The sequence below is a fragment of the Vulpes vulpes genome, chromosome 7 (genome assembly GCF_048418805.1).
Source record: "Vulpes vulpes isolate BD-2025 chromosome 7, VulVul3, whole genome shotgun sequence".
Taxonomy (NCBI): domain Eukaryota; kingdom Metazoa; phylum Chordata; class Mammalia; order Carnivora; family Canidae; genus Vulpes; species Vulpes vulpes.
The window spans coordinates 38092575-38119667 of record NC_132786.1 but is presented as its reverse complement, the minus strand read 5'-3'; the positions used below and the strand labels follow the sequence as shown (position 1 = coordinate 38119667).

The window sequence follows — 27093 nt, the reverse complement described above, 5'->3', positions numbered from 1 at the left end:
GAAAGTGGAGAGACAGAAGGTTTAATCAGCAATAAAAGAGTAAGTCATTCTAATACTTCAAGCTGAAAAATCAAGAACTAAAAATACAAGCATATTATTTAATACATTAAGGGAAAAACCACCCAAAGAATTAAAATAAGGACACCTGGGTGGCTCAGCAGTTGAGCATCTGCCTTTGGCTCAGGGCGTGATCCCGGAGTTCCAGGAACAAGTCCCATATCGGGCTCCCTGCATGGAGCCTGCTTCTCCCTCTGCCTATGGGAGCCTGCTTCTCCCTCTGCCTATGTCTCTGCCTCTGTGTGTCTCTCATGAATAAATAAGTAAAATCTTAAAAAAAAAAATTAAACCAGTTAAGTACTGCCACAAATGGGACTCAAATTAGTGAAAGGAAAAAATATATACACTTTTCACTTTAAGATCTTCCCACCTGAATAGGTGATACTCAATGTTCTTTAAAACTGTACATTTTTTTTCAAATGGATTAACTATGTCAAAGAATAAAGGAATTAACTTTTTTTAAACTTTCAAAAAAATTTTTAAAGATTTTATTTACTTATTCACAAGAGACACACAGAGAGAAAGAGGCAGAGACACAGGCAAAGGAAGAAGCAGGCTCCATGCAGGGAGCCCAATGTGGGACTCAATCCTGGGTCTCCAGGATCACGCCCTGGGCTGAAGGCAGCGCTAAACCGCTGAGCCACCTGGGCTGCCCAAACAAATTTTTAAAGAAGTTCACTTCTACCTAATTTACATACAAAAAGCTTACCTTATTACATAGTACAATACAGAATAACTGGAATACTTTGAAAAAAATTTTCTAAAGTAACAAACATTTACTGAGAACCAACTACACGCAAAGTACTCTCAAGCACAATTTTCCACCAAAACACAACATTCTATTTCCTAAAATAAATCATGGTCATCTAAAGTAACTTCAGGTTGACTGAACTCCTATCTACAAGCACCACAAGCCCAAATATCTACAACCAGATAACATACTAAAAAAAAAAAATCTCAGCGCTATTGTACAAATTACAAAGTCATAATCAAGACATGTATGGGCTACTAAAGGGACAAGAATTCTATGTGCATTTTTTTTAAATTAATAGATCGAATTAATTTTTTTTTTATTTTTTATTTATGATAGTCACACAGAGAGAGAGAGAGAGAGAGAGGCAGAGACATGGGCAGAGGGAGAAGCAGGCTCCATGCACCCGGAGCCCGATGTGGGATTCGATCCCGGGTCTCCAGGATCAAGCCCTGGGCCAAAGGCAGGCGCCAAACCGCTGCGCCACCCAGGGATCCCTATGTGCATTTTTAATACAACATTATTTCTTCAATAGAATCTCTTTTATTCAATACAATAAACAAGAGTCACTAGCACTACCAGACAGTTATAGCAATTAGTTTCACTATTTGCAATCTAGTGTCACTTTTTTACTTTATGTAATTCTATACTGTTAGAATTTTTTGGTATGAGTTTGTACTACTTTTCAAATTTTATAATTAATATGGCATTTAATTATTTTCTTGCCTTTCAGTTTAAAATTACTACAGATTTACAGTACAATATCACATTTTTCTAATTGAGAATTTCTCTACTTGTATGCTAGAGATTTCCCAAGACTAAACTCTTGTTTACTACTTTATCTGACAAATACTGATGAAATATTTTTTAAAGATTTGAAAGAAAGAGAGCGACGGAGGGCCTGCACACAAGGGGGAAGAGAGGGGCATAAGAGGAGAAACTGAAATCATGACCTGAGCCAAAATCAAGAGTCAGACATTCATCAACTGAGTCATCCAGGTGCCCCTGAAATATTTTTTAACTAAAATCCAAAATACAGGCATCACACATTTAGTACAAGACTCCTCAGAAGCTTATTAGCATCTGACTCGACAAGAGTCAGAAAAAAGTCATTTTCCCTATCCAATCTGATAATCAAAAGACTCAAAAATTACTTAAGAGAATATCAGTCACCAAGAAAAAGGTTTTTTTCCCATCCTGTATCAAGCTTTCACATCAAGATATGAAGTAATACTTGTAGAATATTAGAAATAAACTAGTACAGCTGAGCTATAAGCATAAGATATAACCTACTATACGATTACAATTAACCTAAAATCTTTCAAATTATATATTTCAAATTGCATTGAGAAACACTGTTAGTGCAAAGATTATTAGCTACGCTCTAAAAGATGATAAAGCTAATGAGCACTACTATAAAATTTAAGTTATACTTGGATTATAAATTGTGTCATCCTATATTTGTAACATACTTGAAAAATAACAGAAAGGCTCACCTTCATCCACGGAAAACTGACAGCTCTTATCATTGAAGAAAAGAATTTTCTTCTTATCAGGACGATTTACAAATATTATCTGGTCCCCTAAAGCCTTAAATGATAAAAAAAAAATTTTTTTCAGTCAATTCCAAAATTACATCACCCCGAAAGATTTTTTGTTAAACAACAAAGGACTCCCACTTCTTTTAACCTTCAGTATACTGTTAGGGTCTACTGCACCCAATTTTAATTCTTGAGTTTCTTTCATGAGCAGTCTTACTACTTTTATGGATTGATATTTCAACACTAAATCTTAGACATCTTCCAAAGTACAAAAAAAAATTACTTATTTTTGAAAAACAAAACCCAATCTATGTTGCAATTATGATTTGAGTGCACTGGGGTCTAAAACTCTAAGAAAAATTGTGTGATCTTAGTGTTCTTACTTTTCCTCTACCTTAAAATACTGTGCCACTTATTTATCGTTATCCATCAATTATTTCCATTATGCTTTAAAATAAAACTAAAATAATATTTTTTTAAGATTTATTTATTCATGAGAGACACACAGAGAGAAAGAGAGGCAGAGACACAGTCAGAGGGAGAAGCAGGCTCCCTGCAAGGAGCCCGATGTGGGACTCGACCCCAGGTTCCTAGGATCACACCCTGAGCCGCAGGTGGCACTAAACCACTGTGCCACCGGGGCTGCCCTAAAATAGTATTTTTTTAAAAATGAGAAAATGATTAAATCACCTAGAAGTGTGATGCAACAGTGAAAAGCCACCTTTCAATTTTCTTACTGCATTGCCCAAACTGTTGTATCATCTTTCAAGAAGACATAAAAGACCACAGAGTGATCTTTGTTGTCTTTTAGCTTTCATTATATACAGTAGACAATTCTAAATTTTTTATTTCCTGCTTCTCAGAGCAATGACAAGAAAACTGACAAAGGATACTTCACTATTATTAATAAATGAAAACAAGAATGCAAAAAGCCTGGGATGCCTGGGTGGCTCAGCGGTTGAGCACCTGCCTTCCGCCAAGGTAAAGATCCTGGAGTTCCGCATAGAGCCTGCTTTTCCCGCCTATGTCTCTGTCTCTCACAAATAAATAAATAAATTCTTAAAAAAAAAAAAAATGCAAAAAGCCAGATAGTAGCACTCACTCTAGACTCTAATGGTGAAATGCATCACAGGAATAAAGTCTAACACTATGAGTCTTTAGACGACAATAGCTCAGATGAAACAATCTCAAGCTTAAGAATCAATGACTTGGGATCCCTGGGTGGCTCAGCAGTTTAGCACCTGCCTTTGGCCCAGGGCGAGATCCTGGAGTCCCCCCGGATCAAGTCCCACATCAGGCTCCCTACATGGAGCCTGCTTCTCCCTCTGTGTCTCTCCCTCTCTCTGTGTGTCTTTCATGAATAAATAAATAAAATCTTAAAAAAAAAAAAAAAAAAGAATCAATGACTTAATGACCTATTTCTAAGAACGGAAAAAACTGAGGTATTTTCATTAAGTTATTCAACAGGAAGGAAGTCGCCATAGAATACTGTGTGATAAGAGCCTTTACCATTTCACTTTGCTAAAAAGACATTATAGTATTCTTTTATCTTTCTGATGCATTTGCCAAAATATACTTGATAAAGAAGTCTGCTATGTCAAAATCTTATAAAAAATGAAGCTATTTTCTACCACCCCTTCATTCTTATCTATATAAATTATTCATGACATAAAATACTTTGAAAAATAATAGACTCCAATGGGCCCGAGTGGTGAATCATTATATATTAAAATAAACTAAGAGAACTCAAAAGACAGTGCAGAAAAGAATTAAAGACAAGGGCAGCCCGGGTGGCTCAGCAGTTTAGCACTGTCTTCAGCCCGGGGCCTAATCCTGGAGACCCAGGATCGAGTCCCACGTCGGGCTCCCTGCATGAAGCCTGCTTCTCCCGCTACCTGTATCTCTGCCTCTTTCTCTGTGTGTGTATCTCATGAATAAATAAAATCTTTAAAATAAATAAATAAATAAAAAGAATTAAAGACGACACAAATAAATGAAAAAAAATCCATGTTCATGGATTAGAAGACTTAATATTTTTAACATATCAATAGTACTGAAAACAATGCACAGATTCAATGCAAAACTCCCAACGGTGCTTTTTGAAGAAGTGGAAAAATTCTTCCTGAAATTAATGTAGAGTGGCAAAAGACTCTTACCAGCCAAAACAATCTTTAAAAAGAATAAAGTTGGAGATCTGATAATTCCTAATTTCAAAATATATTATAGAAGATTCTAGAAAGAAGGCAAACTGTAAGAAGCACCAGGAAGCTGTCTCCCAACATAGACAACATCAGTCTCCTGTAACTATTTTGAAATTCTAAGTCTATAATAGCCTTGCAACTTCCAGGGGAAGATTAGGACAAAGTTAAATACATACAAAAACAACTACATAAACAAAGAAAATTACAGTGACAATGCATGCCCAGGAAAAAGATTCAGAATCTAAGTCCTTTAAAAATATTAAGTTTATACCTCCAGCTAGTCCTTAGCACAGAGACACCTTACAACAATCTAAAACAAAAAGAAAATAAACAGGAAAAGCTGGGGAAGGTGAGAATCCAATATCCAGAGTTATCGTATTATTAGATCCAAATGTCTAGTTTTCAACAACAAAAAAACATCGCAAAGCATACAAAGAAACAGGAAAGCATAGCCCATTTGAAGGAAAAAACTAAATTAACAGTCCCTAAAAAGACCTGATGGTAAATATATAAACAAAGACTTCAAAACAACTGCCCTAGAGATGATCAAAGAACTAAAGGGAAATGTGGAGAAAGTCAAAACAATATATTAATGAAATGGAAATACTGATAATGATAGAAATCACAAAGAAATCCTGGCGCTGAAAGTATAAAAAATGAATTGAAAATTTCACTACAGGGATTCAAAGGTATTTTTCAGTAGGGAAAAGAAAAAAAGATCACTGAACATGAAGAATGGAAATTATTAAGTTTAAGGAACTGACAAAAAGAATTGAAAAAAGAGTGAACAGATCCTAAGAGACTGCTAGGGCACCAACAAGCAGACCAACACACATTGTGGGAATCCCAGAAGGAGAGAGAGAAATGGGCAAACTATATTTCAAAAAAGAATGACTGAAAACTTCCCTTGAGGAAAGATATGAATATAATAAACACCCAAGAAGCTCAATGAACTCCAAAGAATATGAACTGAAAGAAACCTATAATAAGACACATTATAAACTTTCAAAAGATGAATCTTGAAAACGAGAGAAGCAAATCAGCACATACAAGGTATCCTCAAAAAGATTGCATTTCTCACCAGAAACTTTAGAGGTCAAGGGTAGCTATCTGGTAGCTCAGTCAACTAAGCATCCAACTCCTGGTTTTGGCTCAGGTCATGATCTAAGGGTCATGAGATCCAGCCCTATATTAGGCTTTATGTTCTGTGCTGAGTTGGCTTGAGATTCTTCCCCCAGCCAGTCTCCCTCCCACTCACACTCACCTTCTATTTAAAATAAATAAATAAAATATTTTTAAAAAGAAAATTTAGAAGCCAGAAAGTAGCAGGCTAATATATGTAAAATACTAAAAAATCTGTGAAGAATCTTCTATCTAGCAAAGCTATCCGTCAAAAGGAAAAAAAAATATTCCTAGATAAAAAAAAAATTTGTTTACAGATTTATTTATTTATTCACGAGAGACACAGAGAGAAGGAGGCAGAGATATAGGCAGAGGAAGAAGCAGGCCCCCTGCAGGGAGCCCGAGGTGGGACTCAATCCCAGACTCCAGGATCATGCCCTGAGCCAAAGGCAGCGCGGCGCTAAACCGCTGAGCCACCCGGGCTGCCCCAAGACTAATAGATTTAAAAGAATTATTAGGGGGAAGCCCCGGTGGCGCAGCAGTTTAGCGCCACCTGCAGCCTGGGGTGTGATCCTGGAGACCCGGGATCGAGTCCCACATCCGGCTCCTTGCATGGAGCCTGCTTCTCCCTCTGCCTGTGTCTCTGCCTCTCTCTCTCTCTGTGTCTATGAATAAATAAATAAACAAATCTTTAAATAAATAAATAAATAATAAGAATTTTTAGTTTATGTTTTCGAGCAATGTGTGAAAATGTAATTTTATGACTTTTACAACAACAAAAAAAAGGGTGGGAATGCAGCTGTAAAGCAGTAAACCTTTAATATGCTACTGAAGTTAGGCTAATATAAATATAAATACAAACCAATAAAAATGTTATAACTTTAAGAGGTTAAATATAATCCCCATAGTAACCACAAGGAAAATAGCTATAGAATATACATGAAGGAAAAGAGAAAAGAACTTAAACATTTCAGTATTTAAAAAACACCAAGGGGCACCTGGGTGGCTCAGTCAGTTAAGCATCTGACTCTTGATTTCTGCTCAGGTCACGATTTTGGGGTCATGAGATAGAGTCCCACATCACGCTCCACATTGAGTGTGGAGCCTGCTTAAGATTCTCTCTCCCCCACAAAAATAAATAAACACAAAACATAACAGTAATGAAGGGCACCTGGGTGGCTCAGTTGGTTGAATGCCTGCCTTCAGCTCTGGTCGTGACCCCAGAGTCCTGGGATCAAGCCCCATATGGGGCTCCCTGCTCAGAGGGTAGCCTGCTTCTCTCTCTCCCTCTGCCACTCCCCCTGCTTGTGCTTTCTTGCTCTCTCTCAAATAAAATCTTTAAAAAGAAAAAATAATGCAATAAAAGAACAAAAATGCAAGAAGGCATATAGAAAACTAATAGCAAAATGACATCCCCTTGAAGTAATTAAAATATAAAAAGATTAAACTCTGCAATCTAAAGAAAGAGGTTCCAAGCAGCCTCTGCATGCATCCGAGCCCTTCCACAACACATCCACCCACCACCCAGTAGGCAGCTTCCAATAGCACCAGCAATCCACTCTCAAATGGCCCATACTCTGGGGATTCCAGCCATGCACAGTAGAGAGTGCCTGCAGCTATTTGCAGGCAGGTCTCTCAGCCAGATAGGTCAGAGGCCAGCTCTATTCACCAGTAAACCACTAGCAGCTGCCACTGGGCCTCACAGACACAAAGCACAGTCCTACACATCAACAAGTTCACACCAATTGTAGCCTAGACACAAAAGAAGAGTATATATATACAACTCACAAAGGGGATACCCCCAGGGTACCTGCCTCTGGTTTGTACAGCTGAGCCCCACAGGACACCTTTTGCATAAAGCCACTCCTTCAAAACAAGGACATGCAATTGATCTAATATATAGAAACGCAGCTAGGCAAAGTAAGGGGACACAGGAATAGATTTCAGAGGAACAAAACAAAACCTAAAAACAACAAAAACAAAAAACCCTAAACAAAATAGAGATAAGCAATCTACGAGATTATAAATTCAATGAAATGCTCGCCAAATTCAGAACAATAGGGGAACACAGAACTTCAACAAAGAGGAAATTTAAAAAGAGACCTGAAGAATCAGAGCTAAAGAATACAACTGACAGGAAAAATACAATACAGGGAATTAATTACAGATGAGATGATACAGAAGAATGGATCAGAACAGGATAGTGGAAATCACCCAGTTGGAATAACAAAAAGAAAAACAACTCAAATATCTGATTAGGGGTTAATATCCCAAATATATAAAGAACTCATGGAACTTAATAAAAAACAATCTAATTTAAAAATTGGTAGAGGATCTCAACAGAAATGTTTCCCAAGTAGACCTGCAGATGGCCACCAATATACTCAACATCACAGTCAGGGAAATGCAAAAATCACAATGAGATATCATCTCACACCTGTCTGAACAGCCATTATTAAAAAGATAGGATAGGACTACTGGATAAAATGTGGAGAAAAGGGAACTCTCAAGTACTATTGCTGGGAATGTAAACTGGTACAACCACTGTGGAAAACAATACAGAGGCCCCTCAAAATATCAGAAATAGAACCACCATATGCTCCAATAATCCAGTTCTGGTACTTATCCAAAGAAAGCAAAAACACTAACTTAAAAAGATATATACATCCCCTTGTATACAGCAGCATTATTCACAATTGCCAAGAAACAAAAACAACCTAGTGTCCACTGATGGATAATTGGATAAAAAATATGATATACATACACAAATGGAGTATTATCTAGCCATAAAAGAGTGAAATCTTGCCTCTGTAATAAAATGGACAGATCTTGAGGGCATTATGCTAAGTGAAATATGTGAGATGGAGAAAGACTAATACTGTATTTGTATTATTTCATCTTTATGTGGAATCTAAAAAAAGAAAAAACAAAGCCTCGGAGGTTGCCAGCATAGCAGGTGTGGGATAGAGAAAACGCATGAAGTAGTCAAAAAGTACATACTATCAAGTTATAAGTCATAGAAATGTAAGGTTCAGCATGGTAACCACATGTTAATAATATTACATTGCAGATTTAAATGCTATTGAAAGAATAAATCATAAAAGTTCTCATCACTGGGATCCCTGGGTGGCGCAGCGGTTTGGCGCCTGCCTTTGGCCCGGGGCGCGATCCTGGAGACCCGGGATCGAATCCCACGTCGGGCTCCTGGTGCATGGAGCCTGTTTCTCCCTCTGCCTGTCTCTGCCTCTCTCTCTCTCTCTCTGTGACTATCATGAATAAATAAAGAAAATCTTAAAAAAAAAAAAAAAAAAAAAGTTCTCATCACTAAAAAAATTTGGTGCTATGTATGGTGACAGGTGTTAATCAGACTTATTGTGGTGATCATTTTCACAATGTATACAAATATTGAACCATTAGGTTATACACCCAAAATATGTTATGTGTTTATTCTTATTTATTTTATTTATTTATTCATGAGACACACACAAAGAGAGGCAGAGACACAGGCAGAGGGAGAAGCAGACTCCATGCAGAAGCCCGATGTGGGAATCGATCCTGGGACCATGGGACCACGTCCTGAGCCAAAGGCAGATACCCAACTGCTAAGCCACCCAGGCGTCCCTAACATTACATGTTTAAAAAACAGAAGAACTGTTTGAATAAAAGAATTCATCAAAGTAGCAGGATACAAAGTCAACACACAAAAATCAGTTGCATTTCTATATACTAACAATGAACAATCTGAAATGGAAGTTACAAGAACAATTCCATTCACAAAAGCATCAAATATAATAAAATATTTAGGAATTAACTAAAACAAAGAGGTGAAGGATTTGCACCATGAAGATTGTAAAATGTTGCTGAAAGGGGGCACCTAGGTAGGCTGTCATTTAAGCATCTGCCTTTGCATGATCAAGGGCGCTGGGGTTCCTGCTCAGAGAGTACTCTGCTTCTTCCACTTCCTCTGCCCCTCCCCCTGCTCATGCTCTCTCTCAAATAAATAAAATATTTAAATAAACTTCCTACGAATCTATAGTAATTAAAAGTGTAATACTGCATAAAGACTGTTGAAGAGGGGCGTCTGGGTGGCTCAGCAGTTGAGTGTCTGCCTTTGGCCCAGGGAGTGATCCCAGGGTCCTGGGATCTAGTCCCACATTGGGCTCCCTGCGAGGAGCCTGCTTCTCCCTTTCCCTATGTCTCTGCCTTTTCTCTGGGTCTCTCATGAATAAATAAATAAAATCTTAAAAAATAAAACAAAACAAAACAAAAAAACACTGTTGAAGAGAGTGTCCAAAAATAAATCATCGCATGTATTATTGTCAAACAACTTATGACAAGAGTGCCAAGACATTCAATGGGGAAAGACAATCTTTTCAATAAAAAATGCTAGGAAACTGGATATCCACATACAAAAGAATGAAACCTGACCCTTACCTAACACCATATATAAACAAACATTAACTTGAAATGGATTAAAGACCTAAATGTAAAATGTGAAACTATAAAAATCTAGAAGAAAACTTAGGGCAAAAGCAAAAATAAATTTTTGCTTTTTAATAAAATAAATTTTTAAAAAATTCAAAGGGGATTCCTGGGGGGCTCAGCGGTTTAGCGCCTGTCTTCAGCCCAGGGCGTGACCCTGGAGTCCCAGGATCGAGTCCCATGTCAGGCTCCCTGCATGGAGCCTGCTTCTCCCTGTGCCAGTGCCTCTGCCTCTCTCTCTCTGTGTCTCTCTCATGAATAAATAAATAAAATCTTTAAAAAAAAAAAAAAAAAAAGCAGTCTTGAAGATTTTTACAACCATATCCACAGTAGCATTATTCCCAATAGCTAAAAAATGGAAGCAACCAAAATGATAAGCAAACTGGTGTGTACATATAATGCAGTATATCAACCTCAAAAAGGAAGGAAATTCTTATAAATGCTGCAACACAGAGGAAATTCAGATACTGTGCTAAGTATAATAAGCCAATTATAAACCAATAAGGTATAATTCCACTTGGCTGAGTTAGAGTAGTCTAAATCATATAAAGTAGAATGTTACTTGCTAGGGATTAGGAAGCAGGATGAGGAAAAATGTTTAATGGATTTAGAGTTTCTGTTTACAAAATATAGAAGTTCTGGATTATCTTTTGCACAAAAATGTGAACATACTTAACACTGATGGTGTATTCTTAAGACATGCTTAATATCTCCAACTTTACCTTATGTGGTTTTTACTGCAATCTAAAAAAAAAAAAAAAAAAAACTTTTAAACTAAAAAACAACCCGAGGAGTTGCTCGTTCAATATGTACTTTAAAATAAATCCTATTTCATGGGATCCCTGGGTGGCGCAGCGGTTTAGCGCCTGCCTTTGGCCCAGGGCGTGATCCTGGAGACCCGGGATCAAGTCCCACATCGGGCTCCCGGTGCATGGAGCCTGCTTCTCCCTCTGCCTGTGTCTCTGCCTCTCTCTCTCTCTCTCTGTGTTTGGCTATCATAAATAAATAAAAATTAAAAAAAATTTTAAAAAAAAAATCCTATTTCAAATCTGAATAAGGTTCTGCTTCGGATAATGGCCAAGTCCCTCCTAAGGAACCAATTCACTCACAGAAAACTTAACTGTAAACTCTGGATATTTTTAAAAGCATTAAAAGAAGAAAGAAGATGTATTATATGCCACCCACTGCAAAGAAGAGAAAGTTTGGGGTTTGAGTCTAGCCAAGTTAACTACCCATTTAAACATAAAACCAGGGTGCCTGGGTGGCTCAGTAGTTGAGTGTCTGCCTTTGGCTCAGGTCAGGATCCTCAAGTCCTGGGATCGAGTTCCACACTGGGCTCCCTGCAGGAAGCCTGCTTCTCCCTCTGCCTATGTCTCTGTGTCTATCATGAATAAATAAATAAAATCTTTAAAAAAAAAAAAAAAGCATAAAACCAACAAAAACTTTCTGGAGGAATATAACAAAATCCTGAGTCTTTATTACACATATAATTCACAATATTTAAGACTCAACAGAAATTTATTAGACATACAAAGAAACAGGAAAACATGATCCATACTCAAGAGACAAAGAGAGTCAGTACAGACCAGTCTCAAAATGACCCAGCTGTTGAATTAGAAAAGGAAGATTTTTAAAGCAGTTGCAAGAAATTATACTCAAGAGTATACCGGAAAACAGGCTTATCATGAATAAAAAAAAAAAAAAAAAAAAAAAAAAAAACTCCGCAAAGGAACAGAAACCATAAAAAAAGAATGAAAAACCTAGAACTAAAAAACACCATCTCCAAAATAAGAAACTCACCAACGGGAATTCACAACAAATTAGATGTAAAGGAAAAAAATCCATGAACCTGACAACAGATTACAACAAAACAAAAACACCTTGAAAAAAATAAACAGAGCCTCAATGACCTGTAGGATAACAAGTGTAACTTCATTATCAAGAAGTATAGGAAAGGGGCAAGTTTTACTCCATAGGTAGCAAAACAAATGAACTATCAATGATTAGCAATCAATCATTAGCAACTGTAGGGAACAGAGATGAACAGTCTTTCCGAGTGAGCTCCAACTTTAAACTGGAAATGTAATCTATGGCTTTCACTAGATAGCCTTTTAGGAATTCAAAACAGCCAGGTTATTAGTCAATGCTTTCGTGTCTAATACCTCTGGTTCCTCAGGTTAGCAGTGTCCGCAAGCATTGCTGAAGCAGTTCCTCCATACAAAAGTAATTTCTGAGAAAAAGACTAATGTCTTTGAGGAAAACTTACCAGAAATATTCTGAAAACACAATCATACTCAAAAATGATACAAAAAGGAGCTGTCAAAGTTATACAAAAATGTGTGTGCTTTGTCCTGCTCTGTAGCACAGAACCCAAATTTCAAATCTTCAGCTGGCTCACCGCAACCCCAAGTATATATAATGGAAGCTTTTTTTTTTTTAAAGATTTTATTTATTTAGGGGATCCCCGGGTGGCGCAGCGGTTTGGCGCCTGCCTTTGGCCCAGGGCGCGATCCTGGAGACCCAGGATCGAATCCCACGTCGGGCTCCCGGTACATGGAGCCTGCTTCTCCCTCTGCCTGTGTCTTTGCCTCTCTCTCTCTGTGTGACTATCATAAATAAATAAAAATTAAAAAAAAAAAAAAGATTTTATTTATTTATTCATGAGAGGCACAGAGACAGAGACAGAGAGGCAGAGACACAGGCAGAGGGAGAAACAGACTCCATGCAGGGAGCCCGATGTGGGACTCGATCCTAGGACTCCAAGGATCACGCCCTGGGCCAAAGGCAGGTACTAAACCGCTGAGCCACCCAGGGATTCCCTATAATGGAAGCTTTAAAAAAAAAATTTAAAAACACTTGCTGTTTCTTTTAAAACAAGACATTATTAATTCAAATTATACTAAGGCTTAGAAAGAAAAGAAAAGTTACCTTGACAGCTTTCTGGGAATTGGGCAGTCCTTCCTCTATGTCTTCTAAAAGAATTCCTCCTAAGCCTCGCTGGTCATGTTTATCTAACAGCCTAAGTAGGGCTTTCTTATCTTTCAAGTTGTATTTGGGCTTGAAGGCATACTTCCCATCTATTACTTCAATTTTGGGATTATTGACTAATGCCTGTAACAGTGACACAATTTTGATATATTAATATGAGGAGAAACCTCATATACACATTCTTAAATTCTACTAATTATTTAAAAAATACTGATACCCAATACAATTGTCAATTAAAAAGTATATTGTGAATATCAACTAGCAGATCTAAAATACTGGACATCCAGGATCCAAAAACCAATAGGTAGAGAGCAGCATTTACTCACTTTTTATGATGATACTTTTTATTATTACATTAATTCTTTAAAGGAGAAAAACCATTTCATCACAACTGATGTGAAGAAACTGTACCCATATTTTTTGGAAGATAAAAGAAGATAAAGAATCAATAAATGCCAATTAACATTAATAGACAAAGTGAACTGGGCACTGCCTATCCCACCCTCAAAGCACAGTTTACTATATATGGACATTATGTGTAAACATAACCCTGGGATGAATATAACAGTCTGCCCCACCTGGTATCAGATGGCAATTACAGGTGTGGAAGGAACGGAAAAGCACCAGACTAGTGCATACAAGAAATTTACCTATAATGGCAGCTTGAGAATGAAACTGAGTAGGAATGCAGGAATTATTGAATATAATTATATTCCTAGTCAGTTCTGCTGTACAGCTACTACCAGAAGGAAAGCTCTTCAAGGAAGAGCTACCCTATTTATTTTCTTCTGCAGCTGCCAGCCTGACCCTGAAAAGGAGAAAGAAAAGAAACATAGAAGAAAGGAGGGAGAACAGAATAGTAATAAAAATAATTTTTAATTATTGGTAGCCTATGAAATTTCAAGATTAGGTAAAGCAACTGAATTCATTTTTTTTTTTAAAGCAACTGAATTCAAATGTGGATTACAACTATTTGTATATCACAACCACAACAAGCTACTGTTACTGATTAGCCATTGATTTTATATTATAAAAATTAAGAACAATACTTTGCTCAGTAAAATTACTGAATTATACTTTAGGAATTTTACATTTGATCTTTAGAATACAACATGGGTCACAGAAAGTATTCCTAATTTTCATTTCATACTGAAGTAGAAAAGACTAAAATGTGTGAATTTTTAAAAATGCTATTCCCAAATTAGTAGGGCCAGTGATTATTGTGGGGTTTCTTTTTTTCCAATGATGTGAGTACATACACAATATAAGGATGAGTTTTCCAAGTAATCTGTCAGAGTAACATCACTATCAACTCATAATAGTAGTAGAATATAATATTTCCCTAGCCCTACACTACCTCATAATTCAAATGTTCTAAAACATATATAAAAACAATATAATTCTAAATTTAGCAATTAAAAAAGTATCAATTATCTGTAAAAACTTAAATGGAACCAGTACAATGACTGACTTCTTTATAATTCTATGCTAAAGGTCTTTGACATTTTAGATAAATACATAAATTTTTAAGAAAATCAACAAATCAAACCACCTTAAAAAATGTGTATGTTTAAAAAACAAAGACCCTATACCAATTCTTTTAAGAATAAGTAAAACTAATTATCAGATTTCAGTATATTAAAAACCTTAGTTATAATAAATATTTCATGGTAACCAACTAATTTTTTTAACTCCATTTTAAGCCTATTCTTACCTCAGTCATTAGCCACTGTTTCTGCTTGAGTCCTATATCTAAATGTTGTGTTTCATCCAAAATTTCTTCTAAAGTGAGAGGATGCGTATCTCCTCGCTGATGCCGTGTCTATTGAGAGAAGAAACTGTTATTAGGAGACAGTTTTAAACTGCTAGATGCACTAAGAAATAGAAGTAAATGAATCTTTCAGGAATGTAGAACATGTATTATTTGAAACAATACAATTATAGTGATGAAGAAAATGGACTATAAAATCAGAACCAGGTTCAAACTTGTAGCTCTTTAAAATCAAATGATAAACTGAGAGAAAATATTCTCAACTTGTATCACAAAGTAATCCTCCTAATATTTTGAAAGTCCCAAAACCCTAACAGGAAAATGACCCACAGACCAGAACATACATAAATCACAGAAAAGGAAGAGGCACCGGGTGACTCAGTTAAGTGTCCAACTCTTGGTTTCAACTCAGGTCATGATCTCAGGGTGGTGACTGAGCCCTGCATTGGGCTCCGTGCTCAGTGTGGAGACAGACTGTTTAGGACTCTCTTCCTCTGCCCCCACCCCCAGCCCTCTCTTTTTCTCTAAGATAAATAAATCTTAAAAAAAAAAAATCACAGAAAATGAATGGAAATAAACATATGAAAAGATACTCAATTTCCACCAAAATATTTCAAACCTATTACACTGGCAAAATCCATGTTTGATGACTCCGTCAGTTATAAGGAAACACGCCCTCCCAACACACTGCTGGTAAAAACGCAAATTAATACAACTCCTAGGGAACACAATTTGCCAATAAGAATGCATTTAACCCTTTGGCCCAGCAATCCATTTCTAGGAATTTACCTTACAGATAGATATGCCCACACAACTCACAATTAGTGACACAGTCACAGCAGCCCTGGTTGCAAAAAGAAAACATTAGAAATGACCCATGGTCATCAACAGAGGACTAATTACATAAACTATAGCACCACTACAGATGTTTAAAAAGAAAATGCAGGGGCGCCTGGGTGGCTCAGTCAGCTGAGTGTTCAACTCTTGGTTTCAGCTCAGGTCATAATCTTGTGGGATTGAACCTCACCCAAATCGGGCTCTGCCCTCAGCAGGAAGTCTGCTTGAAGATTCTCTCCCTCCCACCCTCATCCCACTTGTGCCAGTGCGCATGCACTCTCACTCTCCAAAATAAATATTGAATTAAAAAAATAAAATGCAAATGTTCTCTACATGCTAATAGGGAAAGATGTCCAGGACAAAGTATTGAGTTAAAAAACATATGCAAAAAAAAAACAAAAAAAACAAAAAAAACATATGCAGATGTGCAGCCACTGTGAAAACATGGAGGTTCCTCAAAAAGTTAGCAATACCATATAATCCAGTAATTCCACTGCCAAGAATTATACTTACCCAAAGAAAACAAAAATGTTAATTCAAAAGGACACATGCACCTTATATTTACTGCAGCATTATTTATAACAGCTAAGACAGGGAAGCAACCCAAGTGTCCATCCATAGATAGATGGACAGATGCGGTGTACACACACAAACACACGGAACCTTATTTAGCCATAAAAAGAAAGGAAATTCTGCCATTTATAACAACATGGTCAGACCTTGAAGGAATTACCCTAAGTACAAGTCAGACAGAATCTCATATGTGAAATCAAAACAAATTTACAAATTTACAAATAGAAATAGAGGCATAGGGATCCCTGGGTGGTGCAGCGGTTTAGCGCCTGCCTTTAGCCCAGGGCGCGATCCTGGAGACCCGGGATCGAATCCCACAAGGATTCCCGGTGCATGGAGCCTGCTTCTCCCTCTGCCTATGTCTCTGCCTCTCTCTCTCTCTCTCTCTTCTCTCTCTCTCTCTGTGACTATCATAAATAAAAATTAAAAAAAAAAAAGAAAAGAAATAGAGGCATGGAGTTTAGAGTAAGTGTACTGTATCTCTAGGTATAAAAACAATAGAAGAAGATATAAATGAAGAAGTCTTGTTCTCACATCTAATTCTACTTATTTTCTCCCCTGCCCTGTTTCCTACAATCTCTTTTTTCTGTTTCTAGTGATTCCTTATGGAGAAACAATGTATGAATATATATTTTTATTTGGTTTCAGCTCAAATCATGAACTCAAGGGTCAAGAGATCAAGTCCCAAGTCAGGCTCTTCAACTAGCATGGAGTTTGCTTGAGGATTCTCTCCCTCTGCCCCCTACTCACAAGTGCTCACTCTCTCAAATAAAATAAATCTCTAAAAGAAAACTATTCCTTCAAAGTCAAACTAGAATATTAACAGTGTCAGTTACAAATTGTTTTTTTTAAAGTTTATGCTATGAAAAGAGTATTTTGAAAATATTTTAAGTTTTAAAATACAATAAAAACTCTCACTTCTATGTTAAAAAATTTAGAGAGGAGCCTGATTGGCTCAGTGGGTTAAGCATCGGACTCTTGGGATGCCTGGGTAGCTCAGCAGTTGAGCATCTGTCTTCATCCTGGTTAGTGATTCTGGGATCAAGTCCCGCATTGGGTTCCCCACAAGGAACCTGCTTCTCCCTCTGCCTGTGTCTCTGCCTCTCTCTCCATGTCTCTCATGAATGAATAAATAAAATCTTAAAAAAAAAAAAAAGGCATCTGACTCCTGACATCTGCTTAAGATTCTCCCTCTACCCCCTCCCCTCACTTCTTGTGCTTTCTCTAAAAAAAAAAGGAAATTCAGAAATAATCTTTTATTCTTAAAAGTCTTCCAAGTAAACCCCTCCTGTGAGTTTAAAATCAATTCATTAAAAAAATTAAAAATTATAAAACCTTTTGATACATTTGCATGAGCTGACTGGCATAAGGACAAATGGAAATTTACCTCACCAAACTGCTAATTTGTGAGATGGATCTTAAAAAATTAGAGCCATGGGGCATCTGGGTGGCTCAGTCAGTTAAACATCCGACTTTGGCTCAGGTCATGATCTCAAGGTTCTGGGATCTACACTGATCGAGGAGGCAGCTTGTCCTTCTCCTTCTGCCCCTCCACCCCACTTGTGCTCCCTCTCTCTGGTATTCTGCTCACTTTGGAAATACACAATATATTTATGCAAATTTTACATATATAGACCTGAGAAGGGCACAACCTAAACTGAAAGGAAAAAAGGAGTTTAGTTTTACTTGTCTAGGGACAGCCAAATCAAGTCTTCAAAATACTTATTGTATCCTTCATTATCACTGATTATCAAATCTAACATATAGGTCTTAGTTTTCTTGTTAAAAACTTTTCTGGGAAAAAAAAAAAAACTTTTCTGGGGTGCCCAGGTGGCCAAGTCGATTAAGTGTCGAACTCCTGATTTTGGCTAAGGTCATAATCTTCGTGTTGTAGGATCAAGCCTGGCATTGGGCTCCATGTTGGGCTCTGCACTGGGTGTGCAGCCTGCTTAAATTTCTCTCTCTGCACCCTACCCCCTACCCGCACCTCCACTCTCTCTCTTTAAAAAAAAAAAAAAGATTCTCTTCTCCCTTTGTCTCTCCCCCACCACTCTCTACCTTTCTCTTAAAAAGGAGGAAAAAAAAAAAAAAAGAAAGAGAAAATTATTATGGGGCAACCGAGTGGTTCAGTCAATTGAATGTCCAATTTTTTTTTTTTAAGATTTTATTTATCTTTTCATGAGAGACACAGAGAGAGGCAGAGACACAGACAGAGGGAGAAGCAGGCTCCATGCAGGGAGCCCGATATGGGACTCGATCCCGGGTCTCCAGGATCAGGCCCTGGGCTGCAGGTGGCGCTAAACCGCTGAGCCACGGGGGCTGCCCTGAACATCCAACTCTTGATTTCCACTCAGGTCATGCATGATCTCAGGATTGTGCGATTAAGCCCCAAGTCCTGCTCCACACTGGGCCTGAAGCCTGCTAGAGAAAGACTCATTCCTCACTCAATCTCTGTTTCCCCTCTGCCCCTCCCCTCCATCCCTCTCCTTTAAAAAAAAAAAAAAAAAAAAGAAAACTTTTCCTTCATTAGGTTAAATATAAGATTATCAAAAGGCCAATTTATCAGGAAATAAAAGCAAAAAGAATACAGCTCAAGAAAAATAAAAAAGCACTAGCTCTGTCTTTATTAGTTTTTAATTTTAAAAGTGGGATTTTTAGAATCAGGACAAGCTCAAAAACAATACTCAACGTATGAAAGCCTCATCATTTTCACTGAACTATGTAAACAGAGAAGCCAAAAATACAGCTGTCAAATTGTCAAGTGAAAAGCTCTTATAAACAAAATGAGTAAAAAAAAAAAAGAAAAGAAAAGAAAAGAAAAAGAGATAAACCTGAGAAACTTGTAAGTACTTCCTTATTTCTTGCTCTTAGATCAGGAAGATTTGGGACGCCTGAGTGGCTCAGTGGTTTAGAACCTGCCTTTGGCCCAGGGTGTGATCCGGGGGTCCCAGGATGGAGTCCCACATTGGGCTCCCTGCAGGGAGCCTGCTTTTTCCTCTGCCTATGTCTCTGCCTCTCTGTGTCTCTCATGAATAAATAAAATCTTAAAAAAAAAAAAAGAATCAGGAAGACTAAAAAAAAAAAAAAAAAATGGAGCATGCCAGAGAGAATACATAATACTCTAAAGCTAAAGACTTTACCCAATCTTCAGTGAAAAACAAATTACACATCTTTGTTAATTTTCTTCCTGGTCATTGGATGATTTTTGTATATGGCACTTCATATGTTATTTCATTTTCTAATTTTTTAAGTCTACAAAAGCTGTCTTTCTTTATATTGGCCTTATTTTTAGCAACATTACTCAATACACCTTAATTCTAATAGTTTGCAGATTTTCCTGGCTTTCCTATGTACTTAATCATGTCATCTATAGTTTTACTTCTTCCTCTACAATTTTTATGTTACTTCTTTCTCGCTTTACTGCACTAGGTGGAACTTCCAGTGTAACACAGAATTGGTGTGACAATATCATTGTCTTTTTCTGATCTCAAGAGAAAAACATTCACTATTTTACCCTAAGTAGCCTCATTTTCATAGATACCTTCTCATCACAGGGTCTCTCGACCAGTATTCCACAGAACCCTAGGGTTCCACAAGAGGTCGCTAGGGGCATTATAAGAAATTATGACTCTAAAAACAAACATCAATTTTTCAACTGCATATACCCTGTAACCTGAATGCTCCCAGTAACAGGCAACTACCAAGCTGCCACGCTAACGTTTTCATTAGAAGTCTTGGTACCATGTAGTAAGTAGGACTATGTTAATTTGGCTAAGTCCATTATTAGTTTTTGATGAAATCGAGAAGCCACCAATAACTGGTAAGCTCTATATTGCACAATGGAAGCACAGTAGGCTGACAATGTCAGCAATTCCCTTCTGAATTATCTCCCCCATCCTTCCATTATACCATGCCAACTGACTTAGGGAATAAACAAGCTCTTCTGGCAAAAAAGGAAATCTGAGGGATTCATTCTAAACAAGGAATTTTTACACACCAGGACTCAACTGCCCCAGGCTGCTCTGTTGTAAATGTTGTAAAATACAGATCACATAGCAAAAAAAGTAAAATACAATGTGAAGTGTTTGTGTTTTTTGCAATATTCTATTTAGTAATTCCCCGGGGTTTTATAATTTGTTAACATTTGTTGCATACACATGTCTGACAACGCAGTGCAATGATTTAGGATGAGATTAGTGACAGAAGACGATTCTAAGCCTAGACCCACAAACAATTCTAATAAGGTTAGTAAAAACAAAAACAAAAACAAAAACCTGTAATCCCTTGTTAAATCACTATACTGTATACCTGAAACTAATATAACACTGTATGTTTACACTGGAATTAAAAACTTAATAAAAAAAACTAGGGGTGCCTGGCTGGCTCAGTCAGTAGAGCATGTGACTTTTGATCACGGGATTGTAATTTTCAGCACCATGTCGGGTACAGAGATTACTCAAAAATAAAATATTTTAAAAAACAAAACGCTATAACAGTCTGAGCCATTTCACTATACCAGTGCAACAAGAAATTTAGAAGAAAAAAAAGAAAACAAAAGAAGCCTACCATTACAATGAAAGCTACTCACCAATTTTATATGGGCTGGTTATCCAAGATGTCCTATTCCACTGTACACTGTCTGTAGCAAACAACATAAAATGGTTCCAGCAAAACTGAAAAGACTCTTAAATATAAATCACAGGCACTGGACACAATCAACGTACATATAGTATTTTAAATAGCTATTGGAATGTCAATCCAGAGTAAGCTTTTGTTTAAAAAAAAAAAAAAAGTCACATTCAGTAAAAAAGCCCAAGAAGCAAGTTATTGATAGAACTTATTATCCAGAAAAGAGGGGGCTGAGTGGAGGGAAATCACAGCTGGTAGGAACCTAATAATGTCAAATGTCAAAAGATAGTGAGTAAAATGCACAGCCTAAGAAATTGAAAAGTACTGAGAATTTAAGTCGACAAACTGATGATATGTCACAAGACGCTGCAAGAGTTTAATGAACTGAGAAACAAAAGCTTGTCTATCCAGGTTGACTAACAGATTTCACTAATAAATGTCATGTAGCAATATCAGAATTTTTAAATGATTAATTTCAAGAAACACTTCTGCAAAGAACTGCCACAAAAAAGCAAAGAGTAGGGCATATTTAATGTTGTGCCTTCATATCTGGAAACAAAGGTCTGTCTTGAAGGAACTGCTCTGTTCTCTTCACTGATGTGCCCCATCAATGGATGGCTCAATACAAAGTTTTAACTCTTGTGAAAAAAAGAACATTCTTAGGTCACAAAACACTGCTTTCTTCAGAGAGGTACTAGTCTCAAAAACCCTTGGAAATGAAATGAAAAATGTCCCAAACGATGCTATAAAAATGATCTGCTTTATTAAACAGAGACCAGTGCACCTCACCACAGAAATCTGCTATGTACGGAAATTCAGAGGCTTAGCAGAGGAGTCCTTCAAAGAACATTTAAGCTGAAAGGTGAATTGCCAAAGTGCTTTCAAGAAAATAGTAGGCCATACTATACTGAATGCTTTGAAAATGAAGAATGACTGCAGAAGCTAGCTTTCTTAGCAGACATTTTTTAAATCCTATGAAACAATGCTTTTAGTGACAAGACTTCTAGATTCCAAAGGAAAACACAATCTCTGGGAAATCATGTGACAAAAGAAAATTTTGTAATGCTATTTGGTCTTGAGAGTGAGAAAGGATACCAGCAAGTCTCAAGCCTTACTGAAAACTACCTAGAAGAACATGAAAGAAAACAAATTTAAACAATGTTTCCCCTCAACACAAAGGTACACCTTGGATGAAGGACCCTTCCTCTGATTCTTCTGTTCATCAGAGAACAAGTTTCCTACTTAAATAAGGTTAAAAAAAAAAAAAATCATAGATGGGTCGCCTGAATGGCTGAGTTGGTGAAGCATGCAACTCCTGATCTCAGGGTTATGAGTTCGAGCCCCACGTTGGGTGTGAGGACTACTTAAAATCTTTAATCATAGAAAAAACTGAATTTTACCTATACTACTGATTTGCATTATAACTGATACACTTTTCTGGGGAGGAGGAACCACACACAAAGAATAGGCAAAAAAAAAAAAAAAAAAAAAGAGAAAAGAAAGAAAAACCCTGGGCAAAATACCTACAAAGACAGAAAAATGTTATTTTCTCCTCAAAAGAAAACTGACAATTACTGGCTTATTATATCGACAACTTGTTGATTAAATAATATACCTGAACTTTAGATATAACAATTATTACAAAGGTCCTCTGAGACCTAAAGAAAAAGAAAATATTTCAAGGGTTCTTTTAGGGTAAGATGACTGACAAAAGGCTCTTCTACTGGTTTAAGACAGTTTGCTTCTACTACTCGTCTGCTGGAAGTTTTCATCATGAATTGGTGTTAAATTTTTTCAGAAGCGGGCAGCCTGGGCAGTTCAGCGGTTTAAGCGCCTGCCTTCTGCCCAGGGCATGATCCTGGAGTCCCCGGATCAAGTCCCACGTCAGACTCCCTGCATGGAGCCTGCTCCTCCCTCTGCCTGTGTGTCTCTGCCTCTCTCTGTGTGTGTGTGTGTGTGTGTCTAGCATGAATAAACGAATAAAATCTTAAAAAAATATTTTTTTCAGAAGCTTTTTTTTGTATCTGAAATGATCTTATGATTTTCTTTATTCTGTTAATATGACTTACACTGATGTTCAGATATTAACCACTACATTCCTAAAAAATTTTTTTAAAGATTTTATCTATTTATTATTGAGAGACAGAGAGAGAGAGAGGCAGAGACACAGGCAGAGGGAGGAGCAGGCTCCATGCAGGGAGCCTGACATGGGACTCGATCCCAGGTCTCTAGGATCACACCCTGGGCCTAAGGCAGGAGCTAACCACTGAGCCACCCGGGCTGCCCTACATTCCTAAAATTCACTGTACTTCGTCATCATATATTATCCTTCTCATGAGTAGTTTCCACTTGTTCATACATTTTAAGGATTTTTATGTCTGAATTTATGAGAAATACTGATATATAATTTAAATAATTTAAAACTGTAAATTAAAAAAAAATTTATTTAAAAACTAAATAGGGGCACCTGGGTGCCTCAGTGGTTGAGCATCTGCCTTTGGCTCACTTAGGTCATGATCCTGGGGTCCTGGGATGGAGTCCTGCATCATGCTGCCTGTGGGGAGCCTGCTTCTTCCTCTGCCTATGTCTCTGCATCTCTCATAAATAAATATTTTAAAAAATAAAATAAAATAATTCAGGTTCTTGACCCATCCCTGCTATCAAACAGAACTGTGCCTATGAGCCAGTCATTTAATTTCTCTGGACTTCAGAGTTTCTAAATTCAAATATAATTGTTAGAATTAATTCAGACAGGAAGGGGGGGCACCAGAGTGCCTCAGTTGGTTAAGTATTTGCCTTCAGCTCGGGCCATAAGCTCAGGGTCCTGGGAAAGAGCCCCTCATCTGGGCTCTCTGCTCAGCAGGGAGCCTACTGCTCCTTCTCCCTCTGCCCCTGCTCTAATAAAAAAAAAAAATCTTTAAAGAAATCAGACAGGAGGTAAGCCAGTTAATTCCCAAATTTTAGCTTGCATCAATCAGAATCACACATGAAGGGCTATTAAACCAGACTGCTGAGCTGCTCTCCCAGAGTTTCAACCTGAACAGATACAGGAAGGGGCCCTGAAAATTTCACTCCTAACAAGCTCCCAGGTTAAAAAAAATTAAATAACTACGCACGTGCTGCTGATGTCACTCACTGGAGAATGACACTCTGAAGACCACAGAGCTAGGCAAAACCAAACTAACCAAATTTTTCAACATGATGTTTTAAATAACTGAGATACATCCACATAAAACCACAGAAAAGGGGCAGCCCCGGTGGCTCAGCGGTTTAGCGCCTGCCTTCAGCCCAGGATGTAATCCTGGAGTCCCAGGATCAAGTCCCATGTCAGACTCCCTACAGGGAGCCTGCTTCTCTCTCTGTGTCTCTGCCTCTCTCTCTCTGTCATGAATAAATAAAATCTTTAAAAAAAATAAAACCACAGAAAGGGCTAATAGTAAGAATCAAGAGAAAAATCATTCTATCAAAAAAAAAAAAGTATACAACTGAAATACTATATGAGGACTACCAGTGTCTCATAAGGAGAAAAAGGCATCCTTCATAAAGGAATAATTTGGAGTGGGTTTTTTTTAGACTTATTTTTTTAAGCAATGAAATTTGTTTTACATAAACTGTTTCTATTAAAATCTTTCTAAAATGGACCATGAAATTCTTTTATCTTCTCAAGCAGGCCTGCTAAACTTAATCATTTTGAAGTCTCAGTTACAGTTATACTGTAAGCTACTAGGCTATGGTATAATAATAATCATCCCAGGAGTTAGTGAGATGTGTCGGGCAGTTGTCCCTGTGCCATATGTTGTCAGTACTAGGATTTTGAAGTGCTTGGGCAGCCCGGATGGCTCAGCGGTTTAGCGCTGCCTTCAGCCCAGGGCCTGATCCTGGAAACCCAGGATCGAGTCCCACATGAGGCTCCCTGTATGGAGCGTGCTTCTCCCTCTGCCTGTGTCTCTGCCTCTCTCTCTGTGTCTCTCATGAATAAATAAATGAAATATATATTAAAAAAAAAAAAAAAAAGAGGAAGAAGGGGGAACTGACAGACATTTGCAAAGTCTTGGTAAAGCCTTTATGACATACTTCCCAGAAACTAAAAAACAAGGACCAAGTAACAAATCCTTGGCAAGTTAGGTGGTTCTTGTTCTTTCACTTTCAACAAAACTAAAGGAGAACATAATACAACTGTCAATTGATGGACACCTGATGAAAAATCTTTAATTTCCTTACTACCACAAAAATTCCAGTAGAATGAACTTAAATGCACATTCATTTCTTAATAAATCTACCTATAAAACTTAAAAATGCCAGTAATTGGTATCAAAAGTTGTTTCATTCCATCAGTACATAATATACACTGTATATCCAGATACAAAAACTTCTAAAGGAAGAGATGGGACAACTGCATTCACTTCATTAAAAAATGAACATCTGGGGATTCCCAGGTGGCTCAGCAGTTTAGCACCTGCCTTCGGCCCAGGCCTGACCCTGGAGTCCTGGGATCAAGTCCCACGTCGGGCTCCCTGCATGGAGCCTGTTTCTCCCTCTGCCCCCACCCCCCCCCCCATGATTAAATAAAATCTTAAAAAAAAAAAAAAAAAAAAGAACATCTGTTGGGGTGCCTGGGTGGCTCAGTCAGTTAAGAATCTGGCTCTCAGTTTCAGCTCAGGTTATAATCTCATGGGCAGTGGGATCAGCACTGTGTGGCGGTGATTCAGCCCGGGGCGGAGGGGGGGGGGGTCTGCATTCAGTAGGGAGTCTGCTTGAAGATTCTCTCCCTCTGCCCCTCCCCCCTGCTTATGCACTCTAAATAAATAAATCTTTTTAAAAAAAATAAAAATGGACCTCTGTGGAGTAATTATTATATACAAAGTGAATTTTATCAAAATTTTAATGTGAGTTCTAATCAGCTGTATGCTGATAATAATAATTGTGATAGTACTTAGAAGCTTATGGTCACAAGAAAAACAGTTCTATTTCCAACTTATATATATTATTGTGGCAAAGAAGTTTGATAGTTTCAAGCATAAAAATATGTAACATTAGGCTAAAATGCCATAGGAGTAACAGAACAGACATACAAGTTCAAAAGGAAAATAATTAAAATTTCCAAACATATGTTTGTATTTATATATAAATTTTTAAGATTTATTTATTCTAGAGAGACAGCACGCACACATGTCGGGGTGGGGAGGAGGAGAGTTGGCCTTAAGCCAACTCCACACTGAGCATAGAGCCCAACGCTGGGCTCAATCTCATGACCCTGAGGATCACAACCTGAGCCAAAACCAAGAGTCGGTCGCCCAACAGATTATGCCACCCAGGAGCAATTTTTTATATTTTTAATTAATAATGGCATTTATTAGATCCCCTCAGATAAATGAAAAAGAGTGAGGTATTTGGTTGAAATATTACAATGTCAGAAATTCCATTCTTTGTCACTATTTCAACTTTTGCTAAAAAACTGTAATTGTCAAAAAAAAACTGTAATTGTCATTTAAACATGTGCAAAAGGATACACAATTTCTCAAAATTGTTCTAGGAAATAACTGAGCACAAATTTAAAGATTACAATCCTAAAGAAAGATTTTTTGGTTTTTTTTTTTGGGGGGGGGTTGTTTTTTTTCTTAAAGATTTTTATTTATTTATTCATGAGAGACAGACACAGGCAGAGGGAGAAGCAGGCTCCCTGAGGGGAGCCTGATGCAAGACTCAACCCCAGGACCCCCAGGATCACACCCTGAGCTGAAGGCAGACGCTCAACTACTGAGCCACCAAGGTGCCCCCAGTCCTAAAGAAAGTTAAGGATCATCTAGAGTAAGTGAAGACTGTACTAGTAGCATAGCAAAAACATGACATTTGAATGTCAATCTCCCTCAACAGACTAACAGCCACGAGGGCAAACGCTCTTCTGAGTAGTCTCACCAATAGTGCTATAATAAATAGCATATAGTAGGTTTTAATAATTGTTTACAATACGGGGGAATGGGTGGATGGAATAAATGAACTGGGAATATGTGTCAAAGTGTATTACTTGATAATGGGAAATTATAAACTAACAGATTTCTTCTACAAATCAAACTACAAGATTTCAGACATAGCCAGATATTAACTCTCTTAAATTAAAAAAGCCCTAACAGGGGGAGCCCG

At 37.5% G+C, this 27093-nt stretch overlaps 1 protein-coding gene across 2 annotated transcripts in view; it reads right to left on the bottom strand.

Moving 5' to 3' along the window:
• GTF2E2 (general transcription factor IIE subunit 2) overlaps nt 1–27093 on the bottom strand; it is an 82652-nt gene that overhangs the window by 21587 nt on the left and 33972 nt on the right. For both annotated transcript variants that reach the window (XM_025993551.2, XM_025993552.2), the window contains exons 4-6: nt 14857–14964; nt 13083–13265; nt 2305–2398 (exon numbers count right to left, since the gene is read on the bottom strand). In XM_025993551.2, coding sequence (XP_025849336.1) covers nt 2305–2398; nt 13083–13265; nt 14857–14964 — 385 coding nt within the window. The remainder of the gene's footprint in view (nt 1–2304; nt 2399–13082; nt 13266–14856; nt 14965–27093) is intronic.